General features: G+C 45.9%; 1 protein-coding gene across 1 annotated transcript in view; it reads right to left on the bottom strand.

Annotated features, from left to right (window-relative positions):
- LRIG2 (leucine rich repeats and immunoglobulin like domains 2) overlaps positions 1 to 24,110 on the bottom strand; it is a 100,506-nt gene that overhangs the window by 3,524 nt on the left and 72,872 nt on the right. The window contains exons 19-20 of the mRNA XM_024764810.1: positions 12,053 to 12,207; positions 1,742 to 3,087 (exon numbers count right to left, since the gene is read on the bottom strand). Coding sequence (XP_024620578.1) covers positions 12,203 to 12,207 — 5 coding nt within the window. The 3' untranslated portion in view covers positions 1,742 to 3,087; positions 12,053 to 12,202. The remainder of the gene's footprint in view (positions 1 to 1,741; positions 3,088 to 12,052; positions 12,208 to 24,110) is intronic.

Raw genomic sequence — 24,110 nt, 5'->3', positions numbered from 1 at the left:
TGTTTGCCAAAGGGATACAGATGAGGGAAATCCTTTGTGGGGGGAAGTGCAGAGAAGTCCCCAGGAAGTGGTATCTAAGCAGTGTCCATGTGGATGGGGGAGGAGATGGTGTTCCAGTGGAGGAGATGCAAACACTGGGCCTGAAGGGAGGACACACAGGGACTGTGAAGAGGGAGTGTGACTGGAGAGGGGGTTAGTTACCAGGAGCAGAGACAACACCGAGAAAACAGTTTGCACTTTAACTTCTGAGAAGCAGGACCGCACAAGAGGTGTTAGGCATGGGAAGTATGTGATAAGGTGGTATGTGAGGAAAATTAATCTATTTATTTTCAGTCATGGAAGAAAAGAGCAGCATAAGTAATCACAAATGTCAGATCATTATAAAACCTTGCGGCAGACTCTAGAATACCCTTGATCTGTGACTTTCAAGCTATGATCTTGAGAACATTAGGGCTCCTGGGAAGCGAGGGGAAGCTGAGGGGAGGCAGGGTCCAGCACCTTCTCCCATTCCTGCCTTAACTGCAACAGCACTGCTTTTTTTTTTTTTTAACATCTTTATTAGAGTATAATTGCTTTACAATGGTGTGTTGGTTTCTGCTTTATAACAATGTGAGTCAGTTATACATATACATATGTTCCCATATCTCTTCCCTCTTGCATCTCCCAACAGCACTGCTTTTACTGGTTTCACATATGGGAGTTCCAGATAAAACTTATTTTGAAATAATTCAACAGACTTCAACTGAACAATGTAAATTAATTACACAAATAAGCAGCCAGACAAAGTTGTCAGGAGGGGGTTGTTTGAGGATAAATAATTTGCTGGGCATATGCCTCACACAGCTAACTGAGATGACTCCACATTTCCACCTGCGAGGTGCCAGCTCTGATAAAAGCAAAGAGTCTTAGGAAGAGGGCAGATTTGGAAACGGCTGTGCCTATGCCCCAGGATGTTACTGAAATGTTTTCACTCTGTGCAACATGCATGTGCAGTGGACTTTCAACTATGAAGCCCTGGGGGCGTGACTCAGGCCCAGTCGGCCTTCTGTCCTGACTTGATTCCCTCAGCAGGTCCCAGGGCCTCACTTGCTTGCCTCCCCTCCTGGTAGCTGCCTCCTCCCACACCTCTCCCTGACTCTTTGTGATGTGTTACCCTAAACAAACACTCAAGAGCTTTTCACTCTGCAAAACTGGACCAGGGTAACAAAAACAACAAACCTGGGGAAGTTACACAGGTTCTAGATTCTTGCAGATATGATTTGGTTGGATCTCCTGGCTTTGGTCTTCTCTGCAGGAGATAATAGCTGAAACATTCTGCCCTCCACATTTATTCTTGGATGGTCTCATCAGTGGTCCCTTCTTTCAGACCTGACTCTTAGATGCCCTCAGGCATAGCATTAGCCCTCCCCTTGTTTCAGGTGCTCCCTGACCCTCTGTCCCACAGAAAAAGGGCCTTCCTCATAGCTGTGTTTTCACCCCGCCACTTTGTGCATGACCTTATGCTATGCCCCCTGGTTGTCTAATACTGCCTAAGAAGTCACCCAAAGTTTAATGGCTTAAAAAAAAAAAACAATCATTTATTATCTCTCACAGTTTCTGTTGGTCAGGAATTTGGGAAGGACGCAGGGGGCAGTTCTGGCCCAGGGTCTCTCATGTGGTTGCAGTCATACGTCAGCTGGGGCTACAATCATCTGAAGGCTTGGCTGGGGCAGGAGGATCCATTTCCAAGGTGCTCACTCACCTGACTGCCAAACTGCTGCTGGCTCAGGTCAGGGGACTCAGTTCTTCTCCATGTGGGTCTCTCCATGTCACTGCTTGAGTGCCCTCATGGCATGGCAGCTGGCCTCCCCCCAGGCAAGAAACCAAGAGACCAAGTCGGATGCTGCAGTGACTTTTACAGCCTAGCCTTGAATGTCATACACTATCCCTCCTACTTATTTACTAGTGACAGACCTGATTCAGTGTGAAAGAGGACCATGCAAGAAAGCAAGGATTACTGGAGGTCATCTTGGAGGCTGGCCCACCACACTATAGAAAGGTCAGAAGAAGAGGACCAGACTCAAGCCATCAAATAGTTCACAACTTAGTTGGGGGTGGGGGAGAAATCTTATATACCCGTAATAGTAGAAGGAAGGAAGAAGAAGGAGGAGGAGGAAGGAAGGAAGGAGGGGAGGGAAGAGAAAGAAAAAAAAGGCAGGCAGTACATGCCCTGGAATGCAAATTAGGTATGGAGCAAGCAAGACAGATATAGCCTCTGCTCTCTTGAAGTTTGTAATCTAGAGGGAATGGCAGTTTTCGTGTAAATAAGTATAAATACTTGCACTTGGAATAAAATCCAATCTCCTTACCTTGTCCCTGCCTATTCTTTTCCTCTACTACTCATCTCCTTTCTCACTGGGCTTCAACCACACTGGCCTTTCCTCCATTCCTCCAAGAGACCAAGCTCCCACCTCCCATGGGGCCTTGCACTTGCTGTCCCCTGGAATGCCCTCCAGGTCTTTGCACAGCCAGCTCTTTCTGGCCATTCAGGTCTCTGCACTTAGCTGCCACCTGATCTTTTCTGGTTTTGTCATTCTCTTCCTCCAGCTCAAATGTAAGCTTTGTGAGAATAGACTTCGTTAAATCTTCCTCACTGCTGTGCCTCCGGATCTGGGTAGCACTTGTTATGCGGTAAGTGATGCATAAATACCGTAGTGAGTAAATGAAGTGCCTGCTTTCTGACGAGGTTCTAAAACTGTATAAAATCTTCCTCTAGAATGCTGTAAACTTAAGCTCCAGCCCTGTCTCTTGTCCATCTTGCAATCCACACCAAGGTTGGTGAATTGCAGACCTACCTAGGATCTAACCTTGCTGACTCCTTGACTCTGAGCAAACAGCATACCTCTGCCACACCTGATCTTCCACCACGTCTAGATTCAGTTGATCCAGCCCAGGCTGACTGCGTTATTTGTGTTTTCCCTTGGAGATGGGTCCTCAATTTCTGATTGCCTTTGCTTGGCTTCCCGAACAACTTCCCTCTCTCTCTCCTCCGCGGGAAGGGCCATTCCAGCCTTGCTTTGCTGCACTTGTGTTTTCAGCTTTCCTGGGCTGAAATATCAAAAATAGTTGCTCATTAATATCCCAGCTTTCCCGCTTTTCAGGAGAAACAACATGACAAACAGAAACCCCATGCATATTTATTTTGAAAATATGGTTTTCAATTTGAGAGCAAATGGACACTGCTGGTCTGCAGGTCTTTTCACCTGCTGTGGCGTGTGATTAGTGAGGTCTTTTCTCTCCGGGTGGTGGTGCCAGCTAATGGACTCATGCTCCCTCTGTATGTTTATTTATCTTCAGTTAATTAAAATTTTGCCAAGTCTTCCTCACTGCCCTTGTTCACAGCAAGGCCAAGAGTTGGCTTGTGGCACTGATCCGGGTTGGCAGCCTGGGTGGGGGAGGCCATCCTATTAAATCTTAATCTAAGAGGGAGATCACGCCTGTGGGCTTCCATCTCTGGGGTTCTCCCGCTGGGAAGTCACAAATCAGTGCCAGAGCTCAGTGCCAGTGGCAACTCTCCCTGCCAGGCCTGAGTCAGCATCAGATGCAATTTTTTGGAACTGCTATTTGACAATAAATTTGAGAATTCTGGGAGATGTCTCTTAAAAACTGGAATGAATTACACACACATCTACCTTGGAAGGGGATGTTAACCATCATGTGAAACTGTATCTTGTAAATGATGAATGAGCCAATTTGCCAAGATTAATTTTGAAGTTATGGGTTAGGTTAAGACTAGCAAAGTATCCTGTACTTCAGATGTTATGAAACTGTGCCTCCACCAGGACTGGAGGAGGAGATTAAGAACTGACTTGGCACTCAAGGCCTCCACTGCCCCATTTTTGGAAATGCCCACAAGTTCGCCTTCCCACCAGCTTCCGCCCTTCAGTCACTGTTAGTTGTGTGCTAGCTTTTGAATCATTTCAGCAGGTACCTTGGCTGACAAACTTGGAAGATAGGAAGAGCACTCTGTTGTGAGTTGAAGTGTGTCCCCCAAAAAGATGAGTTGAAGTCCTAACCCCCAGGACCTGTGAATGTGACCTTACTTGAAAATAGGGTCTTTGCAAATGTGATTAGTTAAGATGAGGTCATACTGGATTGGGCAGGCCTGATCCAGTGACTGGTGTCCTTATAAGAAGAGATCACAGCAAGGTCCTACTGTATAGCACAGGGAACTATGTTCAATATCTTGTAATAACTTATAATGGAAAAGAATATGAAAAAGGTAAGCCTAAAACTAACCCAACATGGTAAATCAACTATACTTCAATTTAAAAAAAAAGAAGAAGAAGAAATAAAAAAGGAAGAGATCACAGAGACACACAGGGAGACCACCATGTGATGTCTGAGGCACAGACTGTAGTGATGCATCTACCAGCCAAAGTGTGCCAAGGATTGCTGGCAGCACCAGAAGCTAGGAAGAAGCAAGGGAGGATCCTCCCCTAGAGCCTTCAGAGAGAACACAGCCCTGCCAACGCCTTGGCTTTAGACTTACAGTCTCCAGAACTGAGAGGATAAATGTCTGTTGTTTTAAGTCACAGAGTTTGCAATACTTTGTTACAGCAGCCCTAGGAAACTTATACATAATCTACTCCTGGCCCCACTGCTGCATGCCTCAGCCAGCTTGCCTCTCTGCTGAACTTCTTTTTTTTTTTCTTTGCAGTATGTGGGCCTCTCACTGTTGTGGCCTCTCCTGTTGCGGAGCACAGGCTCCAGACGCACAGGCTCAGTGGCCATGGCTTACGGGCCCAGTCGCTCCGCAGCATGTGGGATCTTCCCTGACACGGGCACAAACCCGTGTCCCCTGCATCGGCAGGCGGACTCTCTACCACCGCCACCAGGGAAGCCCTCTGCTGAGCTTCTTGATAGGCTTGGTCACCCTTGCTCCTTTCACTTTCTGAGAGGTCTTATACAGTGAAATCCCAACTTGCTAGAAGGTTTTTAGAAAGTGGGAAGTCAGACTAAGAAGAATACCTCATCACATCTCAAGTCTTGCGGATGATTTTTGAAACATCTCAGTCCAACTTCTTGTCCAACTAAGTGGAGGTGAGTAAGCACAGTAAGATGGCTCATTGACAATGGAGGATGTCACTCTGCTTCGGGGGTCATCACTCTAAATTCAGGTCTCCCTGGTTGGCATCACAGATACACAGAGAATAAGACGTTGGCATAAAATTGTACTGACCCCAGCACTTATTCTGGAAACTGAATTTTTACTTTCACATTCCTGACTAGCTCTTTGTCTCTTCTAAAAGCTGAACGTATAACGACAACAAAATTAGAAAAAGTTAGATTGAGAGTTCAAGCTAGGTGAATTTCTAGTAACCAAGATTCTATAATATTCTGTTGTAGCTGTGGGAAGGGATATTGAACTTGAGGTCAGAAGACTTGGACTTGAATTCCAGCTCTGCTCATCCTCACAACAACCTGGCAAGGCAAGTATAATTATCCCCCAATTACACATGGCAGGATGGACTGAGGCTGCCCCCATCCCCTCTCCAAAGAGACACACTCAAGAACCAAAAATGTGTCTTCTGCTTAGTCTTTATTTTGCTGAGTGGGGCTCACCTGCTGAGGGTAGAGACGAACTACTCCCGACAACAGAGAGAGTTTTTTAAAGTTATAGAGGTGAAAAGGAGAGAGCAAGAAAATGATTGGCAGGGAAGAGGAATTTGGGAGGATGGTTGGAAAAGAAAGGTATCTGATGGAGAATTTGATTGTGTCTATTATGTAGTGTGTGATCTGTCTTTTTCCCTATGTCCCCAGTAGATTTCTAACTAATGTGTTATGGAGTTGAATCTGGTTTGGGATGTGGGCATTTGATGAGGAATGAAGACCACCCATGAGAATCCAATCATCCCAGGGCTACAAGGGAGCTAAAGCTCAGAGAGCTTGAGCGCTTTTTCCAGGGTTACACAGCCTTAGGTTCTAAAGTCAGATCTGTCTGACCTCACACCTATGTTCTCTTGTAACATATGGCTTGTTCTCATGGTGAACTTGCCAAACTATTTCAGACCCAAGAGGTAGTACAGGTTGAAAATTTAAATATTCCACAATTATCTGTGTAAATGCCCTGGACAACAAACAATAATGGCCTACTCATTGTAGCTTTCATATGGCTAGAGCTTTGCTGTTTCGAGACATGGCCTCTGTTTATTGAGCGTTTACTCAGTGCTAAACCCTTTCCTTTGCATTTTATGATCTAACCTTCCGAGCAGGTTGGAGAGGTAGACATTTTTATCCCTATTTTACAAATCAGGAAACAGTAAAGAGTGACTAGACCAGGTCACTGTTGGAAAGCAGGAGACTAATACCTAAACACCAAATATCATGTAATTTACTTTCTCAGTAGATAATACATGCACATAGTACAACGTTTACCAAGGAGAAGGCCAACAGTGAAAAGTTAGAGCCTCTCTCTCCACCATCCCCCAGAGGCCCTGTTCCCTTCCCTGCCACCCTCACATGTCCTTCAAAGACATCCTCGGTATTTACACATATGACCACCAGTGCCTCCCTCAGGGGAATAGAACGTTTGAAGTTAACCCAAGGAAACAGTGCCTTCCCTCAGCCCTGTCTAAGCTTCAGTTTAAACCTCTGGAGCTCAATACCCAAGTGGAGTGTGTTTTCATATTTTCCTGGGGGCTGGTGAGGGATACTGAACAGAGCACGCGGTCTGGAAGCTGATAGTATTAAGTTGAAGTTCATGCCGAGGGCAGGTGACTTGACCTCTCTAAACCGTTTCCACACCTGAAAATGGAAGCAAGCATCCTCACCTCCAAGGGCTGCTGTGAGGATAATATAAGAGAATAAAGGTAAAACATCAGGCATATCTGGCATCCTCCCTCCCTCCCTCCCCTCCTGAACAAGGGCCTACAGTTTTCCTGATGCATCTCTTAAGAATACAGAGAAAGGGAAAAGCAAACTCCCCAAATATACATGCAGTTTAGTGATCAGCTTTGACCTAATTCTACTTCAAAGCATTTCCTTCTCTTTCCTAACCTCCCATTACCTCCCACCCAGCTGCCAAGTATAGAGAATACAAGAAAACTTAGGCCCAATGGGGACCTGAAATGTTAAAGCCTTTGAGAAAACAGCTGTTTGTCAGCTCTGTGAAAGGGGCAAAACTGCAGCTCAGAGATTAAATGCTTTGGCTAAGAGGAGCAAGGCAGAAATAGGGCTAGAACCCAGGTCTTCACTGGTTTCCTTGCCTTTTGCTGTCTCTAGTAGTTTTGTGTGTGTAATCGCTACTGCATCCGTTAGGATGCATGTGGCTGTAAGCAACAGAAAATCCAAGCCACATTTGCTCTTGTAGCTGGAAATGCAGAGGTCGGATGGCTTCAGAAGCAGACGAGGACAGTGGCTCTGTGCTCTTTCTGCTCCTCTCTGATTTCTTGCCTCCTCCGTGTATTGGCTTCATTTTCAGGCTGGCTTCCCTCATGCCAAAATGATTTATTGCGCTCCAAACACCACGCCAACACATCACAATGTCCAGAGGAAAAGGGAGTCTCTTCTTGTGTCTGTCTAATGCATGAGGAAGATTCTTCCTAAGAAGTCCCAACAAACAATGCTGCTGTGCCTCATTTTCTGAAACTGGAGCCAAACTTGTGGCAGAATCTGTCGTACTTGTTACCACCCTGGCTCTTTTGAACACTCATCCTTCATTAGGACAAGTTTAAAATCTTTAGCCCCACCTTCCCAAGGTGGAAGCCAGATTTGGCTCTCCTGACACAGACACAGGACTTTTACTGCAGCTAGCGATGCAAGAAGCAAAGTACGGAGCCTGCTTCTCCTCCCTCCTCTCTCCCTCCTACAGTGCAGGCATCAGAGGTTGCAGTAAAGTTGAGCTCCTGGCACAGAAGCCGCGGGGGTACAGTCTGCAGCACCCGCACCCAGAGCTTGGTGGTGGCAGCAGTTTTCTTGTAGCTCTGCATTGTGGAGTGGTTTGTGCCAGCTTGGTCTGGAGCCTGGCTCTCCAGCTCTCCTTATGACCGTGTGAGCCACCCATTGTCCTTTTAATAAATTTGTAAAGTGCTGAATCACCCAGAGTCAGCTTCTGTTATTGCAGCTAAGAACCTGACTGATCCACACACCCGTTCCTGAGCACATGGCTGGGGCTGGACCCGTGCTCTCTGCTGACCAGCACATACCTGAGTTCCTGAACCAATAATGGTGGTGAGAGGGTTGGGATAGCCCTACACCAATCAAGACCAGCTCCGAAGTTCAGGGTGAGATCAGTTCCGCAGGAAGCACAGGAGGACGTGTGCGAAACCTATGTAAAAATTGGGATTTGTGAGAGAGGGAATGGATGCTTCATGGGCAGCCAACAATCTACCAAGCCCTGCCGTGAGAGGCTCTGCAGCTAAATATGTTCACCCTCACAACACTCCATAGGTAGGCGTCATCCCCATTTTAGGGACGTGGAAACAGACATGGAGACATTAAGTACAGGATGATAGAATTTTGTTTGTTGGCTGGTTTTGTTTTTTTTGAAATTAATTAATAGACTTTTTTTTTTGAGGAGTTTTAGGCTTACAGAAAAATTGAGAAGTACAGAGAATTCCCCTATAGCCCCTCATCACCACCACCACCATCCCTGACTCAGTTTCCTCTATTATTATTAATGCCTTGCATTAGTATGGTACAATTGTTAAAACTGACAAGCCAATATTGATACATTACTATCAACTAAAGTCCATACTTTACATTAAGGTTCACTCGTATCGCATAGTCTGTGGGTTTTGATAAATGTGTAATGATGTATATTACCATTACAATATCATACAGAAGAATTTCACTGCCCTAAAAATCCCCGTACGCTACATACTCATCCCTCTCTCACTTCTCTGAACCCTTTACAACCACTGATCTTTTTACTCTCTCCATAGTTTGGCCTTTTCCAGAATGTCACGTAGTTGGAATCATACAGCATGTTGCTTTCTCAGAATTAATAAGCTCAAGTTCAACCTAGGTCTATTGGACTCTAAAGTCATTTATACACTCATTTTTCTCACTCGCAGGTCTGTGGATCAGCTGTGGCTCTCCGGAGACCCACTGGTTTGGCTCCAGCTGCAGGTTGTGTTCAGAATGGCTCCACAAACCTCTTCATTTTTCTTGGGCTGGTGGCTACTCGGGGGCCACCCAGGTTCTCAAGGTGGATGGAGGAGTGCATGGGACCAAGTAAATTGTACAAGCACATTTAAGCTTTTGCTGGTCTCATGTCCACTAACAGTTCATTGGCCAAAGCAAATCACATGGCTGTGCCCAACATCAATGGAGCAGGGACATATTCTTCACCTACTCTGTAACAGGTACTGCAAAGTTCAATGGCAAAGGACATGTATGTATAGTAACTGAAACAGGAAAGAGTAAAGAATTGGGAGTAATAATTCAATCTATATGATATGGGATTCTTTTTTTCTCAACTACTTTTTGCCCATATTCATTCATGATTTCAATAGGTATTTACTGAGCATCTACTCTGTGCCAGGCACTGTTCTAGGCAGTGAGGCTACTGTGGGGAGAAAGGCAGATTTGGTCCCTTGTTCTCGTGGAGCTTACAGCCTAGTGAATTCTTCCAGTGTGTATATATATTCCTTTCAGTGTCTTCAAAATCTTGCCAGAGGAAGCCAGCAAGGGAGGACAGAAGAATGGAGGAAAAGTCGAGATGGGGGGAAATGGAGAGGCAGATCAGTCTGGGGCCCAACCAGAGGCCATCCTACAGCTGAGTCACTCTCACCTGCTCTCCTTACCTACTCCTACCTCTGTATTTAATTCTGCCTGCCTTTCCTGTCCCAGGTTTGCTAGGTTCTGCTACTCCAGGAGGCCTGGCCTTTCCCTCTTATAATCTGTCCATGTTGTAGTAGATGTTTGTCTTTTGGGGGATGTCCAACATTCCCTCCAACTTCAACTTCATACCGTCTCCTTAATTTCCCTTTGGCAGGCTACAGTCGTGTGCAGGCCTGAGCACTTCCATGGGGTGACCCTGCCTAAGGCTCAGTTGCCTGGCCACTGACCTACCTGTGGCTCTTGTCCCATTTTCCAGGCCAGGCCCTTCAGCCTTTCCCCTTGTGGATTCTGGAAGCCTCCACTATCTCGCTGATAATTTCTTCTTTGTTCAAGAGGGCCAGGGGCAATTTCTGTTGTTTGCAGTCAAGAACCCCAATCATAGCATATGACCAGACAATTCCACTTCTAGGTATATATCCAAGAAAAATCATATATCCATGCAAAAACTTGTACACCCATGTTCTTAGCAGCATTCATCATGATAGCCAAAAGTGGAAACAACTCAAATGTCCATGAACCGATAAATGAGTAACTGAAATATAGTATATCCATACAATGGAATATTACTCAGCCTTACAAAGGAGTGAAAGTGCTGATACAGGCTACAACATGGATGAACTTTGAAAATATACACTAAGTGAAAGAAGCCAGCACAAAAGACCACATAGTATATGATTTCATTTATGTAAAATGTCCAGAACAGGTAAACCTATAGAGATAGAAAGTAGATTAGTTATTGTCAGGGGCTTGAGGGGGAGGGTGATTACTAATGGATATGGTGCTGATAAATGTTCTAATACTGAGTGTGCTGTTGGCTGTGTGACGCTGTGAATATACTAAAACCCACTGAGTTGCACAGTTTAAAAGGGTGAATTTTATGGTATGGGAGTTATAGCTCAATAAAGCTGTTATTTAAAAGCAAAAGAGCCCTAATCAAAACACCTTCTGGTGCAGGGAGCTCAAGGGGGGAAGGTGGCCTGGGCTACTAAGGAGAACACCACACTGGGCTCTGGAGGATTCAGTTCTAACCCCAGGTCTGCTTCTTGCCAACCTTAAACTTCACCCTTTTGGACCTCAGTTTTTTCAGCACTAACATGAAGAGGCTTATGAGACCAGTGTTCTCCATACTCCAGTCACTTGTGAGCCGCCTTCATGATTTTTGTTGTATCATTGTGCCAACTGAACAATTATCTACCTAGTTCTTTAAATTAATGCATTTATTTAAACCTAGCATCATTCTAAACAAAAATATTCATAAAATCATGCATTTGTTTATGCTGGTTGCATTTCCCAAAACACATTAAAATCAACACTAGATAGTAAAGTTAGAAATGTTCACTCCCCCTGTCACTGTCTGACTTCTACCATTTGGGAACCATTTGGGAACTAGGGTCTTCAAGGGTGGTCTACAAACTAGCCCATTGGGTAGAGGATCAGGCCTTGCCTTTGTTCCTCCCTCAACTAAAGTGGACTTTTAATTATTGCCTCTTAGGACGTGACCTTGTCCTGCAGCCGCACCTCACTCTGGTTGCAGGGATTTTCAGTCATAGAAAATGAGGGCTGTCCCAAGGCTGACTCCTTGTAGTAACTCAAGGGGCATTTCCTGGAATTCTGGGGATGGTTATTGTTATTCTAATTTTACAGAGGGGGAGATTGTCTCAGAAACATTAACTAACAGACCAGAAGAGGAAGAGACAGGATTCAAAACCAGATCTTTTCAAAATTCTTTTAACTATATCATAATAGACCATGTACTCTTTTAACTACAGCATAATAGACCATAGGGCCAGATATTTTGGGGTGGACATAACTTGAAATGAATCAGGCCATACACATAACCGCCACCTTTGCCTATGGGTGGGAACCGCATAGAGGAATGGGGCAGTAATGTGGCTTCTGAGATGAAAATTGTATCCATTGAATTTCTAGCATTTCTATATATCAGTAATAAACAGTAACAAACTCCCCTAATACTTCCTCATTACACACATCCCACTAATATTTACTAGTTCAAAATTCTATTCCCCATTAGTCAGGGACCATGTCTTTCTTATTCACTGCTCTGTCCGCAACACTTGGCCCAGTATTTGGCACAAAGTAGTCCCCTAATTAGTTTCTGTTTAATTCATCAGCCCCTCACCGCAAAGGTCCTCTAGCCCAGGTGTGCGTGGTTGGGAGGTAGAATGAGGTGGGCTGAGACAAGCCCGCAGGCAAGAGCAGGACTCACCATGACCACACTGTCCAGGCACCTGCACAGCAGGCAGGAGGAGGCTGGTAAGCCCTTCAGTCGTGTTCCATACGTGGATCGCGTGTATCCTGCATCCTCTGCCATGGAGCAGACTGCCGCCGCCACCCAGATCTCTCTGTGGAGGTGGTTTCAATCTGTCCAGATCAGAGAGCAGAGCAGAGCAGTGATGCATTTATTCCACCCAAAAAAATAACTGTTGACAGCCAGCCCCACGCAAAGCCCCGTGCCAGGCACCGTGGAGGAGACAAATGTAACTCAGGCCCGCACTGACTCCCATGCCAGGCCCCTGAGTACACAGATCCACCAGCCTAGGTCTGCCAATTCCTTGTGCAGTGTTCTTTCCACAACAGGACCGCCTTCCAAAAGTGATGCCCGAGCTGCCAGGATTAGGAGCATTCTTCCTGCTGTGTCCTCTGGAAGGATGCAACTGAGACTTCCCCACGAGGGACCTGCAGTGAGCTAGTGTGAGGGTTCAAGGGAAACAGGACTCATCCCACCCCAGGAAACTTCCAGTGGCGGCTGGGTCAGTATCTAGATGAGATGGAGGGGGTAAGAAGGATCTGCTCTCAGAGGGCTGGATGGGGTAAGATGTGGGGTTAGTGCCTGGGGGCCAGGAGCAGAGGGAGAAGCAGGTATGTGGGGCATGTGAAGCACTCTCTTTGGGGCTTCAGTGACCTGGGGCTTTCCGGCTGGTTCCTGTCAGGGGAGGGGGCACTCCTCCCTAAGGTAATAAACCCACAAGCTCCTTCCGCAGCCTCTGCCCCTCTTGGGACCAGCAATGACAATGGACCTAAAGCCTTGTACTTTGTGCTTTTGGCATTCAGCACTCTTTTCTCATAAGGTTTCTACCCTTTAGGCTCCCCAAGAGCCAGGGTGTGCTCTCAGGACGCCTGTGCTCCCCTCCGTGGGATGGGCCACTGTGGATACAGCGGCCCACCCCATTGTGAGGCATTTCGGTTGCGCGGGCAGATCAAAGATGGAGAACCAGGTAAAAGAGCTTTCGGGAATCCTAAAGAGATGATATAATGGGTGGTCTACATGGGTTTCTCAAACTTGGCACTATTGACATCTGAGCCAGATCATTCTTTGCCCTGTGCAGTGCAGAACGTTTAGCAGCTTCCCTGGCCTCTATTTACTATGTAGTAGTGAGCAGTTCCCCAGTTGTGACGACCAAAAATGTTTCCAAGCATTTCCTATGTCCCCCGGGGAGTAAAATAACCCCTTGATTAAGAACCACTGCTGCATAGTCTTCAAGGCTTTAGGTTTGAATCCTGGCTCTATCATTTGCTAGCTGTGTGAGCACTGCAGGTTGTTTAATCCGGGCCTCAGTTTTCTTATCTGTAAAATGGGGATAATAATAATACCTACCTCATAATATTGTTATGAAATAAGTTAACATGTACAGAACAGTGTCCAGCACATAATAACCACTCAATCAGTGCTATCGCTCTTATCACCAGAAACCAAATGCAGATAAAGTGGAATGTCAAAAAGACTGCTCCAGGGCTTCCCTGGTGGTGCAGGGGTTGAGAGTCCGCCTGCCGATGCAAGGGACACGGGTTCGTGCCCCGGTCCGGGAAGATCCCACATGCCGCGGAGCGGCTGGGCCCGTGAGCCATGGCCGCTGGGCCTGCGTGTCCGGAGCCTGTGCTCCGCAACGGCAGAGGCCACAACAGTGAGAAGCCCGCGTACCGCAAAAAAAAAAAAAAAAAAAAAAAAAAAAAAAAGACTGCTCCATAAACACTCACTGTGGTACAAAAACAAGAAATTTAAATCATTCATTCATTTTCTGCCCTGCTTATTTCTGGTAAACTATTTGAGGCAGCTTAAAATAAAAGCACACACACTACTGGGCAATTTAAAGAAAAATTTTTTTACAACACAAGGGTAATTTTAATATTTAAAGAAATTATACAGATCACAAGTAAGCACTAATATCACTTAGATTAATGAAGACAGGACATAAAGCACAAAAGTTTACAGAAGAAAATAACATGAAAAAAAGTTCAACAAAGATATAAAAATTAAATAGCAACCAAAAATAAGCTATTAAAAAAGTCAGATTAACGGATAAGAGGCAATGAAACTGATACTTTCATATATTGTAGTTAGAAACATGGCAAATTAAAATTGAGATTAATAACCATGAAAACTAGAGAGGGGAAGTTAATTTCATCAAGAACTCAAAATCAGATGCAGTGTTCACTTAAGCAACAGACAGAAACCTGAGCTTCCTAGCAGCCACTGCAAAAATAAAAACACAGCCAAGAGAACTCACCACCAGGACCTGCAAGGTCCATCTAGATTTAGAAAACCATCTTTGTTTTCCCAACTTCCAAATGAGATAAACTTTGTTCACTAAGCCCAAGAGGAACTTTTATCAAGTGAGTCCTAACACAAGGGCCTTGAGTAACAGAGTTAGACAATGCTTCAACAGCAGTTCTGAGGCCATGTATCAGCGGCAATTAAAGCTCATTTAAGGCACCACACACAACTCTACACCTCTGCTCTGGCCCCTCCTCCTGCATGGATGAATGAATTCCCTGGATATATGCCTGCCCATCTAAGCACAAGTTGGGGCTGTCAGGAGAAGCAGCCTCTCCCCACTGCCTGCCCAGCTGACGTGCAGGCCCCTTCCAGGCTTACTGGCAGGGCTGGTGGCCAGGGCATGCTGCCAGCTGTTTAAACACTCCTGATGGCTTGGCTCTCTGACTGCAGCCCCTCAGTAAAGGGAGGCCCATAGCAGAGCCTGGCACTGAGGGCAACACTGTAGCCAAATTCCCCCAGCACTGTGCTGAATGGCTCCCTGGGGGTAAGGAGGCAGGCGAAGGGGCCAGCTCTGAGTGTGGAATAAAAGAAGTAGGGGCTAGGAGCACCCCCAAGGCAAAGGAAAACAGTCACCTCAACAGGACATAGTGAAACCAGCTCCTTGGGACCACCCTGGTGGCACAGTGGTTAAGAATTTGCCTGCCAATGCAGGGGACACAGGTTCAATCCCTGCTCCAGGAATATCCCACATTCCACAGAGCAACTAAGCCCGTGCTCCACAACTACTAGAGCCCACAAGCCACAACTACTGAAGCCCACATGCCCTAGAGCCCACGTGCTGCAACTACTGAGCCCACGCACCACAACTACTGAAGGCCGTGCGCTCTAGGGCCCGTGTGCCACAACTACTGAGCCCACATGCTGCAACTACTGAAGCTCGCACGCCTAGAGCCCGTGCTCCACAACAAGAGAAGCCACTGCAATGAGAAGTCCGCGCACTGCAACGAAGAGCAGCCCCACCGCTCACCACAAAGCCCATGCACAGCAATGAAGACCCAATGCAGCCAAAAAAAAAGAGAAAAGAAAGCAGCTTCTTGCCCTCTTAACCTCACTATGCCTCAGTTTCCTCTTTTGTAAAATGGGGATAATATTGACCCATGTGGTTATTGTGAGGATTAAAAGAGTTCTACAGGGCTTCCCTGGTGGCGCAGTGGTTGAGAGTCTGCCTGCCGATGCAGGGGACACGGGTTCGTGCCCCGGTCTGGGAAGATCCCACATGCCGCGGAGCGGCTAGGCCCGTGAGCCATGGCTGCTGAGCCTGCGCCTCCGGAGCCTGTGCTCCGCAACGGGAGAGGCCACAACAGTGAGAGGCCCGCGTACCGCAAAATAAAAATTAAAAAAAACAAAGAGTTCTACATACAAAGTGCTTAGAACAATGCCTGGCACACAGTAAATGTTAGCTACTATTATTTTTGCCCTCAGCACTCTTCTGTGTATATCCTAGACTCAAGCAACACATCTCCTGGAGGGTCTCACAGTGCAGGGAGGTGATAGGAGAAGGTTTCTGAACTTTGAATCACTGTGTAACCCTCAGCCTAGAGACTAGCAATGGGACAAAGTACTAGTTCACAACACACAGGAGGAGCCTTGAGCATGGAGTACTAGTCCAGCCCTGCCACTGACTGGTGCCTTGGTGCAAGGGCCTGGGGCCTTGGGCATATCCTTGCTCCAATCTGGGCCTCAGCTTAACTCACCTACAAAATGAAGAGAAGGGACTAAATAATTCCTAACTTTGACTATGCATCCAAATCACTTCAGGACATCATAAAATGCAGATTCCCAGATTCTGGCATGAATCCAAGTCTGGAAAGGGAGACTGAGAATCTGCATTTTAATGAGCTCCTTGGAGAATCTTGATGTTCAGTCAGGTTGGAAAGCCACTGACTAGCTATGCTCTAAGGCCCTGTCCAATATTCATGTGCTAAATTAAAATCACAGACTCACGGAGCAAAAGGAGTTTGCAGTGATCATGCACCTTAGGGGCCCAGGGCAGATGGCCGCTCGCCTGTGAGAGAGTTCCAGAAGAATAATGCTAACGCCCTTGATTCTCTCCCAGGGTTTAATCAGCCCTAGAGGTGAGAAGTTATACTTTCTGTCTAATCAAACACTCTATCTCAGCAATCTACCTCCAACCCTGAGGGCTTTGTTCTCAGAGTTGTAGGGCAGGGCTATTTGGTGCCCTTTAGCACAACCTTCATGACCTTGAGTACTGCTTGAAGTCAGCCTGGTCCCAACAATACTACTGGTGAGATGGCTTTTGATTTTGGCCCTTTCTTTCCATTCCCACTGCTGCTGCCCTAGTTTAGGCTGTTAATACCTCTTGCTTGGACCATATAACAGCTTCCCAGCTAATCTTCTGCCCTTCGATCTCTCCTCTCTTCAATCTCTCCTTCACGGCATCAACATTTTCCTAACCCCAACTCTGACTGCATTACATCTCCAGCCTACAATCCTCCATGTCTACCAATCAAACCCTAACTCCTCAGCCTGTCATTCAAGGCCTTTCAGCACATTTTTGCTTTTACTATGTCTGTGAACAGCAAACAAGATCACACAGGCCACATTTTTGCTTTTATAGCTTATTGCATTTCTCTTCCATAACCCCCTCTGGCCAAGAGCCACCCTGGGCTACAATTGACTTTCTTGAATATTTTTGACAGAGGGTTTCCCAAACTTGAACACTATGGAACATCCTCTCCCCACCATCGTCTGTTTCTCACGGCAAAATACTGAAAACATCTCATGGATACTAAGTGATTCACGGAAGTCAGCTTGGGAAACACTCTCTATGATATTCCACCTGCTTGTCAATGACTTGACTCTCCATTCTGGGGTCTGCCCAGGTCTTGAACTCCAACTCAGAACCACCACCTAAGGTTGTCATGCCTGCCCTCTCTCCATCTGGCTGTTTTTGAATACTGTAAAGGTCCTACAGTGACGTGGAACTAGAACACTAGTCTATCATCACTGCTATTCCTTCTTTGCCTTCCTTCTTGAGCTGGTACCTCATTTTCCCCCGACGTTGAATTTCTCAAGGCCCGTCTTGATTTACTTACATGAGCATGGGTGGCCATTCAAACATTTTTGTTTTCCCAACTTCCAAATAAACAGCCTCCTCTTCTCATTAGCAACTTTAGCAGGTAAATATCTACCTCTCTTGGGGCTACTCCCCTTTCCCACATCTATGACAGACACTGTTGACTGATCACAGCACTTGCTCCTAAGCCCCAGATGTGATGATGTAGATTCAGAATCCTTCTCAACACTGTTCCCCAGGCAGGTATTATCCATCAATCAAAGTTGGCATGCCAGTTGAGACAGTTCTACTTACCATCAATGACCTAGTTGATTAAATAGCTAATGTGTTTACTAGAAAAGCTCTGTTGAGTTTCAATTTCAACTCTCTATGGAACCTTAAACTAGTCTCTAGTTACAGCCTATCTATTCCAAGTCTTTTAGGCTGGAGGATCCGGGCTGTGGGAGAGGCTCTATTAGAAGTCTAATTTGGCATAAGAATTAGAATAAGATTGCCAAGGTCAGAAGGGCTTCAACTAAGAACTGTCCTGGAGCACAGGAAAGAGGCCACCTCCCGTCTCTTTCTCCTGCCAAAACCCAAAGAAGTGTCTGGTGAGCTGGCTAGGCTCTAGCCATAAAGAAGAGCACCTGAGTGGCTACAAGACAAATGACAAACTACCCCTAGAAAGATGAATCTCTGGGGCAAAGAGCAATTGGAGATGCCTTTGATGTCCCTCAGCAGCGGCAAGGTTTTCAATTTGGCCTGAACAAATGGAACCATCATCATTGGAAACACTGATATCTTCAGTCAGGTAGCAGGCTGCTCCGGTTTCTTCTCTCTCCTCCGCCCCCTCCTTCTCCTCCAAGCTGATCACATTTCCTTGGTGATTTTCATGCTTAGTCAGTAGGTCTTAGGGCACAAGTTTCAATTCCATAGGGACCTTGTCCATATAAACTACTCTGTACTAATGTTATCCTCTGTACGGTATACTCCTTCCTTTCCTCCTTCCATAAGTGCTGATTAAACACCTACTATGTGCTATGTGGCGAGCACCACTGTGGAGAAGAAAGCCCTTGAACTGCAACGGGAGCCACCAGGGGAGGCTCTGTGGAGACAAAGATAATGTCACTGCTCCGATCAGCAGAAAAATGCATTTCAAGTACTTTCTCTCTTCTTGAGATCTCAAAAGAGCTTTAACTGAGTGGGAGCAAATTGAGAGCCTGGCAGCTAGAACGCAGGAATTCAAGGGAATTCTACAAAATCACGAAGAGTCCCCATACGGTGAACACAAACCAGTCTCAAATCCGGAATACAATTAAGAGAGATCAACAGAATACTCTCTAGCCTTTAATTATTACCAGGGACTGTTTAAAGTGTTTTATGTATATTAACTCTCTGAATCCCCACCATAATGCTATGAATTAAATATTTTATTCTCATCATTCCAAAGATGAGAAATAGAGTCACAGAGAGCTTAAATGGCTTGCTCAAGGCCAGCAGCTAGGAAGTGATGGAGCCAGGACTTGAACTCATGTAGTCTCATTGCAGAGTCCTAAAGTACCTGAAATATGTACATTTAACAACAAAGAAAGTGTTAATTCATAGATTGGAGTGGCGGGGGGATGGGGGTGGATAATAACTGGATGGAGCTTTTGATCCCAAGATAGTCTATCAAAGACAGAAGGGCTTTTTTGTTTTGTTTTGTTTTTTTGGGCACACTGTGTGCCTTGTGGGCTCTTGGTTCCCCAACCAGGGATTGAATCCTGGCCCTTGGCAGTGAGAGCGTGGAGGCCTAACCACTGGACCACCAGGGAATTCCCGACAGAAGGGTTTTGGTAGATGAGAAGCTCAGAGTGCCTAACATGCCCTCCTACTTTTAAGGAAGTCCTCACAAAGGCCAGCCACTCCCCCAGACCCACCCACATCTCCTGGTGTCCCCTTGACAGATAGCAGACTGGGGCCCCAGTGCCTGACCCAGCTTACAATGTTCATGTTCTTGAATGCCAGACGTGGAGACAGATCTGCATGGGTCCCTGTAATAGCAATCCATATTTTTGACTGGAAAAAAAATATGATGTAATTAGTACCCACTGCAGCAATGTCACTGGTCCTAGAAGCCTGAAGCCCTAACCTCTAGACTGGACTCTACCACGTACTGTCCCTTGATTTGGTTTCTTCATCTGTAGATGTTTTTTCATTCATTAAACAATTCTGAGCGCCTCTCTGTGCCAAGCACCACTGCTAAACCCTGAAACCACTAAGTTGAATTCAGTAGTTGCCCCCAAGGAACTCACTATTTGCTGGTAGAGACAGACAGGGAAAAGGGTCCTTACAATGATGCCTTGTGTCCTCTCAAGGCTCTGGAAACCAAGGGACGGCCCCACCCTGTCCCTCCTCCCTGGGAGTCTGGGAATAGCAAATGAGATCACACAGGGGAAAGTGCTTTGTAAACAGCAGAGGGTGAGAATGAGGTATGCGGGGAGGAGGGGAAGGCCATAACCCAGGAACTGTCTGCCATGTCTGGAGAACTTGCGCAGGCAGCTGACCAAGCTAAGTGCTCCGTCTGGGTCTGGGAGACTGGGCAAGGCCCCCTGGATGTGAGGGGACAAAGCCTGAAGCCCTGGGCTCACTCTCCCAGCCGGCCAAGCCCAAACCTTGCTGCCCAGGCCAAGCTACTCTGTGCTCTGCGTGGCAGGAACCTAAACCTGTGTGATTCTGCTGGGAGCTAGGCGCTTTTGCGGACCCCTGCCACCCGTGATCTCTCCAAGGTTGTAGCCTGAACGTGACAAAGGCCAGGTCTCCCCTCTCTTGTGCAACCCGAGGAGCCCGATTCCCATGAATCGCCTTATATAATGAATATCCCTGAGAAATGTTGGCCCGTGGTGACGCCAGCCACTGCCATTCTCTGTGCTGAAGCGCCACCTAGAGGCCAGCTCTAGCTCAAACGACTGGGTAGGTACGTTTCAAAATTTGCCTCTGCAGGGCGAAATGCGGAAAAGAGATGTTAAAAGGACTAAAAGGCAAGAAAACGGCAGAGGACCAGTAAGAGAAGCCCATCAGTCCCTTCACCAGGCCCCCTGTCGTCTGCTGAGTCAGGAGCTGAAATGTCTCAGCTTCTCACCGGACAGGGTTTCCTCCATGGCTAGGGACCAGTGTGAGAATGTCACTGTTTCTCACATACTGTAAATTCTAGACCCGAAGAGCAAACACGCCAAGAAAACCCTCCAGTTCGCCCTGCAGCCCAGACCCCAACCACCTGCTCCTCCTCTCCTACCCTGAAGTTCAGACTCTCTGGCTAGCTTGGGAAAATTGTTTTTCAGTGGATAAGTCCTCCTCTTGGGGAGACTTTGCTGATTCTGCTTACATTTCTGGAATCAGCTAACCTACACTGAGCATGAACACACATTTATCGTGGGCCATTTATTCAGAAGTAGCTGGGTGAGTCTACAAAGGCATCAAAGATAAGCCAATACTTCAAAATCAGCACAGAGTTATTTTTGCCTGAAGAAAATCCAAGCCAGATGGTAGCAGAAAAATATCAAGAAAAGTAAACCGAAGCTCTCAAACTGAGCAAGGATTTTTTTTTAAACCCTCTTACTTTAGGTTTTTCTCTTCAATCTTTTGCCAGACCTGCAATTTAGTTTCCTACTACTGAGCTTACTGAACTCAAGTATAATTGGAAAACAAGATACATAAAATATTCAAGGTCTCATTGTCCATCAAAGCGTCCTAGTTTATGCTGCTTAAAGATGGCACTATGTGCAGTATCCCTGGAATATCCACAGGGGTGACAACACATCTTTGCCTGCAAGCAGCTGCTGGTCCCTCTTCCCACCAAGGACAATTCAAACTCAGGGTAAACCCTGAGGAACCTGGGGAAAACTAGAATCCATTAAAAAGCTACAGCTGTTTCTCAGGGATAAACTGCAGTCCACTGACTGGCCAAAGAGCCCAGAGGAAGTGAAGTTGTCATTTCCTTCACCTATACTCTCAAGTAGGTTAGATTTACTAAAACTGAAATTTGCTTCTCCCCGGTAGAAACAATTCCGCTTGGTGTTCACAGCAATCTCGATGTGAGATCCTGAGATGAGTATTATTATCATTGCTGCCTTGCAGAGAAAGAAATGGAGGCTAAAAGAAGGTGAGTAATTTTCCTGTAAGTGAAGTAGCCAAGGTTTGAACTCAAGGGCTCTGCTTCCAGTTTTCCCAAGGTCACCATCTCTCTTGGCATGAAGTCAATGTATTAAGTACTGAAGAGAATATTCTGAAAAACAATTCAGTTTGCCACAGATTGTTGCAAGAATTCTTACACAGGCATTAGGACTACACTTTAAGGTGGAATTTGTAGACCAGGGATGACCCTCATTCAGAAATAATGCTCACTGGAGGTCAGTTCACACAATACGCTTTCTGGGAGGCTCAATGTTTCTCAATTAAACAAAAAGACTTCTTTTGATTTTGTTTCCCACTTCATTCCTTTCATTGAAGCTAGACAGGCTCTTTGTCCCCTAAAAAATCCCATGCAAGTGTTGTAATTATTATTCTCTGATAAAGTGAGTTTCCTCCTGGGAGAGAGAAGAACAACAACTAAACAAAAATTGGAAGAAACAAAGGCACAATAGGGACAGTGGTGAGGATGGTCTCTTCACCCAGAAAAATTACAGTATTTCAGAGCTGGAAGGGACCTCTGAGAGCATCTGATGACAGTCCAAATGCCCTTTTGGCAGATGATATCAAGACCCAGCAGTTAAGCGACTTCCCAAGATCACAGCTCTGAGTGGCAGAGCTGATCAGAATCCCAGTCTAACTGGTTCCTAGCTGAAGGCACTTTTCATTTAATCAGTTTCAGGAGATTGTATCTTGTTTCTAAATAAAATCCAGCTAGGAAACCGAATCTCCAGGGATACCCCTGAAATGACTCTTTGGGGACACTCCCCATCTTGAGCTGTTCCAGATGGGATGGGATGGGATAGGATGGGATGGGATGGGATGGGATGGGAAGGGGAGGGGAATAGAATGGAGAAGAGGGGAAGGGAGCGGAGAGGAGGGCTCCTTTCTGAGTGCCCATAACAATAGCCAATAGTGAGAGTTTGTTGAGCTGTGCTGGGCATCGTGCTTAGAACTTTAAATGCATTAGCTCCTCCCAACAACCGTATAAGATAGGCATGATTCTTTCCACTTTACAGAAAAGGAGAACGAGGTACAAGGAACTGGCTTAAGCTTTTACAACTTGTAAGAGGTGAAGGTAGGATTGGAACAGCTCTGTTCTACATCAAAGTCCAAATCAGTGACTTAAAAACCACATAGTAAGTGCAGGGCCCAGGGAAACTCAAATTTTGGCTGTTCATAGGGAATCCTCATATACTAGTCAGCTGTCTCTACAGAAAACCACAGACACGGCCTAGCTTGAAAGAGGGCATTTCCACCATGGATGGCAGATGCGGGACTTAGGAGCTTAGTTTCTTGCTTCTTCTGCCCAAACTTTCTTACTGGATGGGTGGGGGAAGAGTAGGATGATCGATACGGAAGAAAACATTCAGGACCGGAGGTTTAGTGGGGACAGAAAGAAAACAGGCTTGCTTTTTAAACCAAAGGTATTCTAAAAGCCCACTCTGCCTTCAAGAGCTACAGAAGAAATTCTATGCCATTCTTAAATTCTTTCACTACCCCCAGGAACCATTTCACTAACAGATCTTACATATGCTAGAACTTGAATTAGACACAATGAAGGACTTCTGGGGAAAATGAACCAGCTATCTCTGTAAATTGGAATTTCTCTGTATAGAATCCCTTTCCTGGAGAGAAGAAATATACCCAGCCAGTTCTTAGGGCCTTCTCTAAATTAAGACTGCCCAAAGGAAGAAACACCAAGACATTCAACAGGGGAAGACAAGGAGGTAGTTTTCAAACTACTTGCCTCACTGGGTATTAAAGTCTTTCCAGCTCAAAGGGCCTTCAGGAAATGGTACATACTCAGAGGTAAGACAGGTGACTAAGGTGTCAGAGAAAACTGGTGCTCTGGAGGAGTGGGGCCCAGGATGCCAAACTCCTGCCAACATGATGCATTGCTTTTTCCCCAAATCTGGAACTTATTGTGATTTTGTGCTTCTCCAAAAGTCAAAAGTTCTCAACATTACACACTTGCATGTTTTTTAACATCTTTATTGGAGTATAATTGCTTTACAATGTTGTGTCAGTTTCTGGTGTATAACAAAGTGAATCAGCTATACATATAAATATATATCCCCATATCCCCTCCCTCTTGCGTCTCCCTCCCACCCCTCTAGGTGGTCACAAAGCACCGAGCTGATCTCCCTGTGCCATGCGGCTGCTTCCCACTAGCTATTTTACATTTGGTAGTGTATATATGTCCATGCCACTCTCTCACTTTGTCCCAGCTTACCCTTCCCCCTCCCCGTGTCCTCAAGTCCATCCTCTACGTCTGTGTCTTTATTCCTGTCTTGCCACTAGGTTCTTCAGAACCTTTTTTTTTTTTTTTTTTAGATTCCATATATATGTGTGTTAGCATACAGATTTTTGTTTTTCTCTTTCTGACTTGCTTCACTCTGTATGACAGACTCTAGGTCCATCCACCTCACTACAGATAACTCAATTTCGTTTCTTTTTACAGCTGAGTAATATTCCATTGTATATATGTGCCACATCTTCTTTATCCATTCATCTGTCGATGGA

The sequence above is a fragment of the Neophocaena asiaeorientalis genome, unplaced genomic scaffold, assembly GCF_003031525.2.
Source record: "Neophocaena asiaeorientalis asiaeorientalis breed wild unplaced genomic scaffold, Neophocaena_asiaeorientalis_V1.1 scaffold62, whole genome shotgun sequence".
NCBI lineage: Eukaryota > Metazoa > Chordata > Mammalia > Artiodactyla > Phocoenidae > Neophocaena > Neophocaena asiaeorientalis.
This window is presented reverse-complemented; position numbering and strand designations above follow the sequence as displayed.